This window comes from Balaenoptera musculus, chromosome 3 (assembly GCF_009873245.2).
Source record: "Balaenoptera musculus isolate JJ_BM4_2016_0621 chromosome 3, mBalMus1.pri.v3, whole genome shotgun sequence".
Lineage (NCBI taxonomy): Eukaryota > Metazoa > Chordata > Mammalia > Artiodactyla > Balaenopteridae > Balaenoptera > Balaenoptera musculus.
Window position 1 is genome coordinate 98127364 of NC_045787.1, and position 15035 is coordinate 98142398.

Genomic DNA, 15035 nt, shown 5'->3' on the forward strand with positions numbered 1-15035 from the left:
CTGTGGTTCTTAATCAATCGATCAGAAAGTGTGGTGGGGATCCGGGTCTCTGCTGGTGGGTGAAACAGAAGGAATCCAAGCTGGATGTGACAAGACATCCAGCAGGATATGATGATGGGGGCATTTCAGTGTCAAGACGAGAGGGTGGGCAGGACACGAACTTATCTCCCGGCTCCCTGACGCCCAGGTGTTCTGGGAGAGATCCCGGAGGCACGTGCCACGGGGACTGCAGCTGACAGCCCGGGGCCGGCGGCCAGGCGCCCCTCTCCGCGGGCGTGGAGCGAGCGCCTGTGTGCGCGCGAGCGGCGGGCGGCGGCGGGAGGAGGCGCAGGCGCGCTGTTCGCCCGTCTGCAGCCCCGCGCCGAGCGCCGCGTCTCGGAGAGTTGATGGCAGCACCACAGTGCGGCCACCCGGCCGAGCGCCGAGCGCAGCCTCCCGCCGCTGCCCGGGGAGCGTCCAAGATGTGGGGGGACTGGGGCGGCAGCGGCCGCCGCGGCGCCAGGGACCGGGGCGCGCAGCAGCCTCCGCTCGCCCGCCTGTGCTGACCTGCCTCGCTTGCCCCCAAAGAATGTCAGCCAAGTCCAAGGGGACCCCCTCCTCGTCCTCTCCAGCCGAGGGACCGCCGGCAGCCTCCAAAACCAAGGTGAAGGAACAGATCAAGATCATCGTGGAGGATCTGGAATTAGTCCTGGGCGACCTGAAGGACGTGGCCAAGGAACTTAAGGAGGTGAGAGGTGCGGGGTGTGGGGAAGGAGTTCGTCGCCTTTCACCCGCTGGGGTTCCCGGTCCCGTTTTCACTGGGGACCGCCAGATATTTTAACTCAAAGGAAACTATAGAAAGACGCCTGCAGACGGACTTTCTTTCCTCCGGCGACTCCTGAGAAGAGTTGTTGCACTTTCTTTTTTTTTTTAATCAGGAAGAAATCAACTAGTGTTTTAATCGATGGACCTGGGATGGTGAGAGGGGTGAACACGCGTGTCTGTGTGTGTGTGTGTGTTGGGGAAGGGGATTCACTGGGGGTGTGTCGACAGAGGAAGAAACCAGCAACCGGCCGGAGAGTGCAAGATGCTTCTCTCCTGCCCTCTCGCTCCCCCAGAGTCCGCTGGCAAGTCTCTCCTTGCCTGGCAGCCTCCTCAGGCCGGGGCTGAAAGGGGGCCGGGTTCCGGGCCCTGGGCCAGGCCCGAGAGGGCAGCCTGGGAGAAGCTCGGCTCCGGCCCCCCTCCCCGCTGCCCGAGCCCAGCTGGAAGGAAGGCGACCCGGGGCTGCTGGCAGGAGAGCCCAGACTTAGGGATGTAAAGGGGGTCTGGGACTTTCTCACTTTCGCAGTTCCTGAGGCATCCCCTGCTCTCCTCGGAATGTCCCTCCCAGTAACTCCGGGCCTTCTCGCCACCCCACCTCCTTTCTTCCTCCTATCTTGTCGCGGGTTGGCATAGAACCTGGGGCGCAGGGCGCGTCGGTGAGTGCGTGCGTGAGTGTGTGTGCGTGTGTGTGTGTTTGGTGTGCGTGCACCAGCGTCTTGCCACTTGAATCCTGGCTCTTGGGAACCAGGACTGTTGTGTTTCTTTGTCGCTCCCCCCAACCCTCATTCTACTTCTGCCCTCCCACCCCCACCAGCGTTGATGCGGATAGAAAGAAGCGGAGGCAGTGTCAAGGCTGAGGATGCGTAACTCAGGCTGCAGCTCCAGGCGGGGGCGAGGGCAGGGTTGGTTGGGAGGGGTGGGGTCTCCCGCGAGCCCGCGGGTGGCATCTCGGAGCTGGTGGCAGAGTCCCAGCCCAGTGTTCCGCTACTGACTGTGTGCCTGGTGCTGTTCTCCGTCAGGGAGTCCGCACCCCCAGTTGCAGGAGAGCTGACACTGTAACTTCGAAGGTGGTGGCCGCAGTGGGAAGGGAAGGGGTGGGGCGTAGTCTAGGTCCAAAATTATAATCCTGTTTCAAAGGCCAAGAAGGAGGAGATTGAGGGTCGTTTGGATGGCTGGCCTCTAGAGACTGACGTCCTCTGTCCAATTTCCAATCCAAATGCGAGGATAGAGCTCTCCTTTTTTCTCCCCCTTTCCCCGTTACCTCTGTGAACTGAACTCCGCGTTTGTTACCAAGTACAAGTCTGTTAAAATGGCCCATTCATCGGCAGGGTTTGGTTTGCCAATGGCAAATGCCATTCTTGTAGGTTGCTCCACTGGCAGAACATAATTACTACTGAGGTCCTGAGAGCGGAGATTGATACAGATGATATATGCGAGGAGGAAACTTGTTCGTGTTTCAGGGCTTCTCTAGGATCATTGTTTCACAACTGGTTGACAGATGGCGAGGTTATGCATAGAAATTCAAGTCTAAAGATGCTGTTTGTTTCTTTGTTATCGTTTTATTTGACATCTTTGGCAGGCTGTATTTTCATCCGAAACATGATGGCGTTTTAAAAAACGAACAAATTTAGGCAAGTTCCTTTTGGCAGAATTGTGCTTTACGGTTGTTGAGGTTTCTAAGATGGGGGATGTGGGAAACCTACATCAGCGCAGAAACGTATTTACTGCTTCAGCGAGGAGGCTGAGATTAAGAGAAATGTAGTCAATCAAAACTCCGCATCTATGGGCACATACTTCTTATGTTACGATGTGTCACTCCACTCCTTATTTTAGACAGAATAAATGACAAGAAATGCACATGGTCCCAGTTCTGCTTTGCATCATTATTCTGTAGATGGTTGGAGACCAGGTAGATCTATAGTGAAACTTTTAACCTCACTGTAGCTCTTGGATAGAATCACAAAGAAGTGTTTCAGGGAGTCTGTGGATCTCTCTCCATTTCACTCTTTCTGTTTTCATTTGCTTGAGGATTTTTATTAGGGAAAAAACAAACAAACAGTTTATAAAAGGAATAGAAAAGCATAGGTAATGTAAAACCAAGTAAATGAAAAGATCTGTCTTCTAGACAGATCTAGAGGTAAAATTTTATCTTGATGCTTTGTAAGCTTTGATTGGTTGCCAGGGCCTGTCTGGCTAAAAATTTCACCCCTGAGAGTGGAATTTATGAATGATAAATGATTTGATGTGATTATTAATTACTTTTGTGAGGATATCATCATCCTAGGTTTGCACATGGAGTTGTGGATACTATGTCTGAATCTCAAAACACTGGCCATTTATGTAATAGGAGAGATAGTTATTTCAAGAACAAAATATTTATAGGGCATGTTTAACCTATGACATCTTGCAGTTGTCCAGCATTTATCTTTTTAAGATAATATTGCACACATGACTGAACCTGTTTTTGATGTAATTTTGAACGGAGGAGTAACTGAAAACTTTGTAAATCACAAACCTGTTGGTGTCTACACCTATGACTTGTAAATATAAATGCCACTATTCATTAATTGTTACATTCACTATTCTGGCAGCTTATCATTGGTATATACTAAATATAAACGGTTATATTTTGAATTCTAATTCCTTTATTGGCAATGGTATGCGTTTAGGCCATAATATATTTTGGAACAGAAATTAGAAATAAGAAAGTGATTATGACTGCATCACTATATCATTCACCATATGGTATTTGTTTTTTCCCTGCCTTTTTCTTTTTTTTTTTTTTAAACATCTTTATTGGAGTAAAATTGCTTTACAATGGTATGTTAGTTTCTGCTTTATAACAAAGTGAATCAGTTATACATATACATATGTCCCCATATCTGCCTTTTTCATTCTAACTAAAATGTGCTATTCTGAATATTTTGTCCTTTATTTTTGCATAAACTCTGCACCAACAATACTGGACTTTTGTTTGAGGTTATTTTGAAATTTATTTTCTCTTTAGAAGTTTTCTGGACTTCAGTCATCTGAAAATTCAGGTAGTGGGATAGATTCTAACATAATAGTAGCCGCTTGGAACTCTTTCACAATTAGTAACAGGGACTTCCCTGATGGCACAGTGGTTAAGAATCCACTTCCAATGCAGGAGACATGAGTTCGAGCCCTGGTCCAGGAAGGTCCCACATGCTGCAGAGTAATTAAGCCGGTGTGCCACAACTACTGAGCCTGCTCTCTAGAGCTTGTGAGCCACAACTACTGAGCCCACGTGCCACAACTACAGAAGCCTGTGCGCCTAGAGCCCATACTCTGCAACAAGAGAAGCCACCGCAATGAGAAGCCCACGCACCACAATAAAGAGTAGCCCCTGCTCGCCGCAACTAGAGAAAGCCCGTGCACAGCAATGAAGACCCAACGCAGCCAAAAATAAATAAGTAAATAAATTAATTAATTAATGATGAACAAAAAAATTAAAAAAAAACAATGAGTAACAAAATTCTATTATTATTGGTATCTTTCATAATTAGTTATTATTGCTTAATTATAATTAGATTGTATATTAGAAGAAGAGGAACGGGATTTCTAGAAAGTCTAGGGGCAGATTTATTCTGCCCTCAGAATTTAGTAAAACCTCAAATAACTTGACTTTTCAGAAATAATATGGGTTTCTGGGTCTTCTGTACTATAATGGAAAAGCCTTAAGTATAATTCAACATATTTATTCAGCATCTACTGTGTGCCAAATACTATATTATCTTTTTATTGCTACCAAGATGAATAATTTGGAGTTTCTGGTCTCAGTGAACTCAAAGAATAGGTTGGGATATATTTATCCTGTCTTTGAACATCAATAGTGTAAAAAGGCATTACTGCTTTTAGTGACCACCACTCTCACTGTGATCCAAGAAAACAGAATTGAGAATAAGAATGAGTATATGTAGATTTATAAACTGATACTTGGTATGTACTTAGTAGTAAGCCTTTGGTGAAAAGGATAGTAGAAGCTTAAAAAAGATGGTAAGATATGAATTTTAAGAAACTTATGATTTATTCAGATTGTCATGATTAACACAAATGGGTCAGTGCCATATACAGGAGATCACATATCCAAGTGTTATGATTAAACAGTGGAGATTTTCATGAAGGCCAAGTCCTTAGGGCGGATGAAGAGCCAAAAAGGAAAATTTGGGGTCTTTGAGATGCGGATAAGATTTGAAAAGGTAGAAAGGAGAAGCAATTAAGAGGAAATAACATTGGAGTACAAGATTAATCCATGTTGCTTTTATCTACACGTTGAAAGAAAAGAAAAAAAATAGTGGTGCAACTCTAGAGTTTTAGGGATAAAATTAGCCATTTCTGGGGCAATACTTTTTCTATGAAGTAATGCAGAAAAAAAGAGCTATTGCTTTTTAAAGAGAGTTCTCAAATAAGCTGACCTCTCTTGGTATCAATTTGCCTGTTCTTTTGTGGAGATCTCACTGGTAAACTTGTTGTGCATCAAATGTTGGTGTTAATATAGGATCGTAGATCTTGTTGCTTTGGGAGGGATTGGAATATATGATAAATAGCCTTCTACTTGGAAACAAAATTCATTGCTGCTTTAGCTGGATTCTTGTTTAGTTTAGACTGATTATAACCTTGAGCATTCTTCATACTGTTTCATTTTACGATTTTAAGTAACAAGACTATTATATGAGTTAACTATATGTGTGTGTGTGTATGTATATATATACATATGTGTGTGTGTGTGTGTATATATATATATATATATATATATATATATAAAAATATATATATATATTGCTAAGCCCTGGGAGTAGACGTGACCGTTATGGAGAAACCAGTAAAGATAAGTTGTTCTGTCTGCTCTGGAATGACTGACTGATTGGACTCCATGAGTGGGAAGGTTTTGTCAGCTTTGTGACTATTGATTGGAAAGCACTCATTGTTTCTCTTATAATGTCATAAATAGAAATAAATTAAAATTAAGTTTAATTTTGAAAAGTTTGAAAACCCATAGGAAATGATCCATTTGGGGGCTGATGAAAACAGAATTAATAGAATTAACAATTATCTGCAAAATATTTTTGTTTTTAAATGTTTTTTCTCTTTTTTAATGGCTTAGCCACTTGAAGTGCTTTAGTTTATTGATCTAGGAAATCCTACCAAATATTTTTTGGTTAATGAATCCATGCATATAAAATTCATTACTTGAACAAATTACAGAGAATAATGTCTGGAGTATTTTCTAAAGTCATGAATGAGTGAGATTTCACAGATGATTAATTTGTAGCAATAGCTGTATTTTTAGTACTCTATACAACAGTCTACTCTCTCAAACTGAAGTATATTACCAAATGCTAAAATGCTCTTTAGTTTTTCTTTTCTTAAGCCTGATGGCTTAGCATGTTACTAAAAGAGCAGCATGGTTCTGAGAAAATAAAAATAACCAATAACCATCCTTTACTGTCTCTCTATTTCCAATGCATTAAACCATTCAAGACTCAGAGAATTAGCTGATAAGAAATTCAAGCAGACTTAAAGTAATAAATAGACAGTGTGCTTCAGGCAATAGTGAAGTAATAGATAATAAAACCAATGTAATAGTTTCATTGTTACTTGGATTATGTTTTTTCCACCCTTACTGCTCTGAGGATCTCAGGTAATTAAATCAAAATGTAGGAAAAGAGATAGAAATGTAAGTTTGAGTAAAACATATTTTCCCACACAAATTAAACTACAGAGCTTCTGTAGAACTAGTTCATGAAAAATATCATGGACAATTTTTGAAAGAGGGGAAAAATTCCAATAATATGCTAACCCATTTCTGATTAAAATGTGCATAACTGACATTAGGTTGAAAATAAAAGATTGGTAAACAATGAAGGGTACTTTTTCTTCCTTTAAAATTTAAATTTATTTGTGTATTTTATTAAGATTTTATTTTGGGGGGAAGTTTTAGGTTCACAGCAAAATCGAGGGAGAGGTACAGAGATTCCCTTATACGCCCTGCCCCCATGCATGTGTAGCATCCCCCATTATCAACATCCCCCACCAGATTGATACATTTGGTACAACTGATGGATCTACATTGACACATCATTATCATCCAATGCCCATAGTTTCTGTTAGGGTTTACGCTTGATGTTGGACATTTTGTGACTTTGGACAAATATGTAATGATATATATCTATCATTATGGTGTCCTACAGAGTATTTTCATGCCCTAAAATTCCTCTGTGCTCCACTATTCATCCTTCCTTCAAATCCTAAGGATACTAGTTTGTTAAAGAAGATATTTCATAAAGAATACAGTATATGAATAATATACAAAGTTTGGAAAAATCTAAAAATTAGAAAGGAGAAAATAAAAATTATCTTTAATGCCACACGTAAATAGATATATTGAGAATTTTGCTATATTTTCTTTCCATCTCTTTGTATGCATGTTTTTAACAGACAAAGTCATGTAAAATTATGAAGTTATATACAATGATGTTTTCTGCTTTCTGGAATACTTTTAGATCTTAACCATTATATAGATCTGTTATAAGTTACTTTATCATGCCCCTAATGTTCGACATTCTATTTATTAACAAATTTTTGTGGTTGTTTAAGTATCATTAAAAGAACAGCTTTGACAATACAAATAGCTAAGACAGATAGATTTTTACTACCTGCCTCATACTATTCTAAGTATATTTCTTAATATTAGGTCTTCTAATTCTGAAAACAGACATATGAGGAAGGTACTATTGTTACTCTATTTTAGAGATAAGAAAACAGAGGCCAGAGATGTAAAGTCACTTGCCAAGGTCCCTTACTTGTGAGTGAGGCTTCAGTGCTAGGCATTTTAGTGCTACAGCCCAGGCATTTAACCACTAAGTTCTATGGATCTTCCTATTTTTCCCCCCAATTGCTTAGAAATCAAGGGTGTGAAAGTTTTAAAGTTTTCAATCCAACTTGCCAAACTATCTCCCAGGGAGTTTCTCACAAGTTTTTTACTCCCAGCGTCTGTATATGTGTGGACGCATCTTCTTAAATTTCTAGTGAAGCTAATAAAACTTTTAAGTCTTATTGTGAGTATATTATTTCGTTATGGTAACAGTCATTGTTTTTGTGGGTTGTACTCAGTTTTGGGCACCAGTATTGAGGCAAAATTAATACTGAGTTAACTAGACATTTCAGTTTTCATCTTCCGATTAAATAGGTACTGCGGTGAATTACTTTTGACCTATTTACTCTTCAACAAAAACTTTAAGAAAAATATGACATTTCTTTTTTATATTATGACAGACAATAAAGGAACAACTAATATGGGTGCTTGCTGATGTCTAGCATTGTATATAGCAGTTTCAAATGAATTTAAAAGAATTTGGGAAACTTTTATTCTCTTTTGTTATCAAATTGCCTGAGAAGGGAGGTACTGTCCTTAAGTTTTCTGATATGTTTGGGGTTTGACAGTTGTTTCGCTTTCTGCTGTGACAGGTGAATAGAGAAGCTTGTTGAGTATTTACCAGGCCCCAAATTATTGAGCTGGCTAGCAATGCCAAATGTATCTTTATGGTTAGATTTCGCATGTTAGTTTTAGTGCTACCAATTTTAAGCCACCCCCTCTTCCCCTCACATATAAGGGAAAAAAGAAATGACCTTATTCTAAAATCCTTTGTTTTTTATAGTATAATATGAACAGAAGTGTTTTTATTATATCAAAAGTTAGTTCATTAGGAAGAACTGCTCAGAATTAAGATTTCTTAGACCTGGGAAACCAAAGTCAATGCTACTTCAGCTCTAAATAAAAGCCAGAAAATAACATCAACTGAAACGAGAAAATAGGCATGTCTAGGTAATGTCCACATCAAAGTAGGTTCACAAGGTGGCCTGTCAACTCGGAACAGATGTTGCCTTATGTGGCACAAGCTATTTGTAGTTTTGAGAATGGACGGATGTGAGGATTCCAAAGGAATTGAATTTCAGGCCTCACTTTAGGTAAGAAACATTAACATTGTTAGGACAGAACTTATATTTATGATCATTGTTTTTCCTCCTTCTGCTTTGCAAATGTTACTTCGGGTTGATGTTTGAGATAAATGTTTACTTGTACAATAATTGAAGTCAGTCAAATTATATACCTATGCCCAATGAGTCAGTTATTATGTTGTTTGACCCATTATAAATAGGTTTTCAGCCATAGATAGCATGTACCATACTTGTCTGGAGAAAGCAAATTTGATAATTTCTAACAGGTTCTCTTTTGTAGTACTGTCCAAAAGCTAACAGATTTATTGTTGTTTGTTGGCCTCTTTCATAATATCATATCTTATCCTAAGATTTTGAACTATGTTCATGTGACAAAAAAATGCCAGGTTAAAAAATATGTATCGGTCAAATTAGCTGTCTTCTATAGGCAGTAGTTCTTAATTTTTTCCCCCATGTCACAGAGCACTTTGAAAGAATGACAGAATTGTGGGTATTTCCTCTGGAACAAAAGCTCATGAAGACATAAGTTTTTGCAGATGTTTAGGGAAGCTTGAGTGGGTGAGAATAATTCAGGTGAAGAGACAAAACAAGTGATTGATTTAAAAAAAAATTTCAGCTAGTTGTTTGAGACTTATCTCCATAATTTTCAAGATCATAAGTCCTGACCCTACAAAAAAGGAAGAAAGAAATACTGATGGCTATAAATTGATGGTTTTTATTCCAGGAGCAAATGGGCAGTTTATCAGCAATTTACTTCTCTTAGAGGGACTCTGGTAGATGTAATCTATCTCAGAGTGGGGTAGGAGTATATATATATATGTGTGTGTGTGTGTGTGTGTGTGTATGTATATATATACATACACACACACACACACATTTCACTAATCTGAAACTGTAGAATGCTCTTGTGTCTGAAGGTTAACTCTCACATTTTTTTTTTTATGATATGTGCTAGAGAACATCACCACATGGAAGGATAGAATGTTTGTTTCCAGAGCTTATTGTAAATTAAGCATGTTCTCTTATTAAAACTGGTCCCAGAACAGCATTTTTCTTTATTTTTTTATTTGTTTGTGTGACACTAGTTCATGAATGAAGAAAGATTTATTGAATTCTTGATATGTGTAAGATACTGTGCAAAAGAACATAAAGGATGCCAACATGAATAAGCTTAAGGACCTGCCCTTGAAGAAAGTCACCTGTAGTAGGATGAACTTCACCTCTAGTAGAGTGCAAGAAGTAACTCTAAGGCGATGTGAAATGTGTAAGGAGACATGTCTAACAATTTTAACTCTTACTCAGAGTAAAATGAGGACTTTGCAGTTTTGAGCTGTAAGAGTGACCAGATCTGAACTACTTCCATTGCTTCCTCTTTACCTTTAATTTCTGTCTAGTTCAGGGTTTCTCAAAAATGGCTCTATTGACATTTTGGGCAGATAATTCTTTGTTGTTGATGGCTGTCCTATACATTGTAGGATATTTAGAGCATCCCTGGCATGTACTAACTAGATGTCAACAGCAACTAAAAATGTCAGTGTGACAACTAAGAATGTTTCTAGACATTGCCAAATGTGCCCTGGGGGTGTGAGGGGAATCACCCTAGTTGAGAATGACTGCTCTAGCTTTTCCCTCTTACTCCATGTCACTTACATATTTCTTAATATTGCTTTCTTTACCCACCTTTTTATTTATTTAAACTTTTATTTGGTATTTATCCGTCAAGCACCGGGGCCTTATGTTCCTTTCATATCTTGTATTCTTTTCTTTTGTTCAAAAAGACCATTATTTGTGCCTTTTCTTACATTTACCTGATTCTTTTCTTTTTCCCTTCACTGAACCTACTCTTAAAATATATCTTCTCACTTTCACTCACCACTTGCCTTATCTCATTTTCTATTTTTCACAATCAAATAAAGATTAAATTGAAAAATTTCAAGGAAATTGTATACATGTGTGTATTTTAAGATTTGGGGAAAAAAAAGGGAAACTCAGAAGGGACGATGGGCTGAGGCTGAGCTGCTTGTCTTCTTGCCACCATTAGTTCCTGAGTGAGGTCAGTGGCAATCCTTACTGGAAAGAAGTCCTCTTCATCTCATCTATCAAACTGTCTTATGCTTCTCCTGCCTCTTCCATTTCTGTAGAGATAGGGAGGTTTGAATGGTGTCACTGCTTTGTGGTGTGGCACAAGTTATAGAAGAAATACAGTGATGGTCATGATGATGATGATGGTGATGGTGATGATGATGATGGTGACGATGATGATGATGAACATGAATGTGACTAAGGTCTGTTCAGTACTCACATGTACCATGAGCTGTTCTGAATTAACTCGCTTAATCCTCTCAGTCACCCTTTGACGTCGTTATAATTGTCCTACTTACGAGGAAGCTGAGACAGAGGGGGTAACTAATGTAGAGAGCAAATGATGGAGTTGGACTCCTGATATTTCTCCCTTTAAACTGTTGTCCAGAACCAGCTCCCCAGTTCCCAGCAGCAACATAGTTACTCTGCTGTTTTTCAGGCTTTTAACTTCAGTACAATCTCTTTTCCTCTCCTTCCTCCGCTATGTCATCTGTCACGCTTCCCTTTCTTGTTCCTTCCTTCTCCTCTTCCTGTCTTCTTCATTTTTTATTCTTTTCCTTCTTCTCTTTTCCTTCTTCTCCTTCCTCATAAGCTTCTTTGATATGCGTTAATATATTATACACTTATTCAAAACTTTTAAAAAAATGTCTGCTATATGCAAGGCAATGTGCTAAGGAATAAAAATAAAATATTGAGCAACACACACATGGCCCCTGACATCTGGAACTTACATGCTAGTGGGAGGACATTATTCAAATAATAACAGAAATAATATTTATTCAGGAGCGTTAAAGTCTATGAAAGAAAAGTACATGGTACAACAAGAGCATAAAATCATTGATAAGTCTTCTTCTAAATAGGGGGTTTCAGATTGGCTGTCTTCCTTCCCACTGCCACCTCTCTAATCCCTATGCTATCAATTTCATGGAAGATGTTTTAATAGCCCTAGAGCTATCCGTCTCTTGTTCTCCTCTGCCAATTCATTCTTTAAACACTACCAGATTAATCTTCTTAATGCACTGCTTTCTTCAGGTCACTCCCCTGCTTAAAAGATCACACACTATTCTCCTGATACTTAAAATGTCAAATGAACAAACCCAGCCTTACAGCCCAATATCCAGCAGTCCCATTGTTTCAGTTTGGCCTTATCTCTTTCCTTCCTTCAGGGAGTAACACAGAGACCATCCCAGACAATCTTGACACCATCACAATTTTTACCCAACTTGAATTCTGTGTTCCTCATGTTTATGGTCACTATGCCACTCAGTTGTATTTGCTTATGTTCCTTAACAATTGCTCCCTGTTTGTGCCTTTAAAAAAAAAAAAAATAGTTGCCTTTCTCTTTTGGTTACCATGTAGTCTTTAGTACAACATTTTTAAAGTCTTACTCTTGTTATCTGATGAGGAACTTAAACTTAAAGATCCAATTAGGAGTAATACTTATTAAAGCTGTTAAGGAATAAAAGCCAATAATTACACTTGTTCGTGAGAGCCTGTTCTTTCTCATCTACTCAAGAAAATCACTAACAATTCTCACCTGTCTCTACTGTACCATCTTTTGTTCATTCTCCCCCAGATGATTCCCATCAGCATAAAAGTGAAAATAAATAGTAAAGTCCTCTCTTGATCCCACTTCTCCTGAAAATTACCATCCCACTTCTTAGCTCTCCTTTACCAAAAATCTTACATTTTATACTTGACATCACCTATTTCCTCTTATTCTTTCCTAAACCCACTCCGATCAGACCTACACTCTAACCACTACACTGAAACTGCCTTTGTCAAGATTGTCAGTGACTCTGTTATTTAATCAAATGGTCAATTTTTAGTCCTAACCTTATTTATCAGCATTTGACAGTCTCTTTAATAATCTTTCTTCACTTGGCTTAAAGAATACCATGCTTTCTCACCTCACTGATTTTTTTTTTCTCAGTTACCTTTGCTTATTTCTCCTCTAAGTTGTCTAAGCTCAAATTTGATCCTTTTTTAAAAAAAAAATTATTTACACTCCCCTTATTGGTATTTTATTCAGTCTGGAGGTTAAATTCCATTTATAGGTTCATGACTTCCAAATTTGTGTCTCCAGCCCAGACATTTCTTCTAAATTTACATGATCAGTGGTCTTTTCTGTATCTCTACTTGGATGTCTAAGAGACATCTTCACCTTTCCATGTCCAAACTGGAATGTTGATTTTTTCCTTCCCTCAAAACTTAGCCTTTTCAGTCTTTGCCAAGTCAATGGGTGGTGTTAGAGTCATTATCAACTCCTTTTCCTCATGCATGATACACAGTTCATCAGACTGTGGTTGGCTCTACCTTCAAAATATTTGTAGAATTTGACCAATTCTTGTCTCCTCCACTGCTACCACACTGGTTCAAGCCAACATCCTCTCTCATTTTGGTTGCTACAGTAACCTCCTGACCATTCTCTCTTGCTTCCTTAAGCCCCCTTTTTTTAGCTCAGCGATCTGGGTAAATCTCGATCACATTATTGTTCTCGAATCTCTGTAATGACTTGCCATTTTACTCAAAGTGCTCACAGTGGTTATGAGGCCCCAGATTTCCCTTCACCCCTGTTTTCATGCTCACTTCCTTTCTTACTAATTTCTCTTTGGCTGTCTTTTCTTCAGCCTCACTAATCTTGCTATTTCAAGAATGAATGTGCCATGCACATTTTTATGGCTAACTCCACTCTACTGCTCTGTTACCTCATTAAAGTTTCACTCACATGTTACCCCACCACAGCTAATTCTGGCAACTCCACATGTTGTTATACACTCTGGCATTCTCCATCTTTCTTTTCCTATTTCACCTTTTCTCTTTTCCTTAATTCTTATTAGCTTCTGATATACTAAACAATTTATTCCTAGTATTCATTATTTATTTGTTTGTTTCCCACATTTAGAATGTCAACTCCTGGAGGTCAGTGACCTTTGTTTTATTCCCTTATGTATCTCAAGTGACTAGAGCAGTGCAGTGGCTGTCATGTGATAGTTGCTCATTAAATGAATTCGTGAATCTCTTCCATCTTTTGTTCCATTAAAGTTCTCAAAGATCAAACTATTACCTTTCACTTTCCACTGCCCATCTACCAGTTACAGAGAAGGAACATGTAGTAGATGCTTTTTCAATACTTTTTGCATGGATTCTTTATCTTCCTGCCTTTACATATGGTAGTAGTTTGTAGGTTGGCTGGAGGGAGCTCTTATTCCCCTACTTTGATTTTTAAAATCTACTAACCTCATTAAACCCATTCCACTAAACCCAATCCATATTCTTATCCTTTGAAATGGACAAAGGATCTCTCCATAACAGCTAACACATTGAATGCTTACTATGTGTCAGGCAGAGTTCTAAATGTTAAAAAAATATTAACTCATCAAGTCCTGACCCTTCTTGACTCCCAACCAGTGGCTCCCATATTATCCCTCCCATATGGAAATTCTAGGGACATCCTGTTTATATAAAACCTAAATGTGGTGTAACTTCAGGCCTTCACCTTCAGACAAGTCTGGCTCTGATTTCAGAGTGCCCATTGTTCCCTAAGGTTCAGGGATGTCATTTTAAACTCTTTGAAGCACATCAGATATAATTCTACTTTCTTCCAATCAAGTGTGTAAACTACAGTGAGGAGAAAGTATGTCTTTTTTTTATAGCATTCACTCTATTTTTCTGCTTCTTGAACATTGTGTACCTTTCTTGTCATTAGTCATCATAAATTCTAAATTAACTGGAAAATGACACACAAAAGTGATATTGGATACTATTTAAATACATTTTAATCATCCTACTATGTCCATAAGAAATAAGCAAGCAGTTTGTTGCAAAGATCCAATATTATGGGAAACACTCAAAAACTAGGTAATATTTGCATTTGGCTTCTTTTTCTTCTTTTTCTTTTGTGTACTCCCTCTAGTGTTCAAAAATATGAGTACTTATAATTAGCCTATTCAAATACTAAAGAACACACATTAATATAAAAGTAAGCCCTTCTTAACCTGATATATATATATATATATATATATATATAAATGTTTTTTTCCCCCTCTGGAGATTATATTGTCCAGTTACTGAATTTTCAATGTATTGTATGAAAAACATTCTTTCTCCCCTTTCCTATGGGAATTTGATTATGTCTGTCTTTCATATGTATATTTTCAACCTGTCCACTT

At 38.8% G+C, this 15035-nt stretch overlaps 1 protein-coding gene across 6 annotated transcripts in view; it reads left to right on the forward strand.

Annotated features, from left to right (window-relative positions):
* The first annotated feature begins 312 nt into the window (after positions 1–312).
* Positions 313–15035, forward strand: part of PRR16 (proline rich 16) — a 169466-nt gene continuing 154743 nt past the window's right edge. For 2 of the 6 annotated variants that reach the window (XM_036847702.1, XM_036847701.1), the window contains exon 1: positions 657–727. Coding sequence is in view for 1 of the 6 variants with exons in the window: in XM_036847698.1 (XP_036703593.1) it covers positions 569–727 (159 nt within the window). In the remaining 5 variants the exon portion in view is untranslated. Of the gene's footprint in view, positions 728–15035 lie in introns of all 6 variants that reach the window. The other 4 variants (XM_036847699.1, XM_036847704.1, XM_036847698.1 and 1 more) reach the window with 3 other exon arrangements.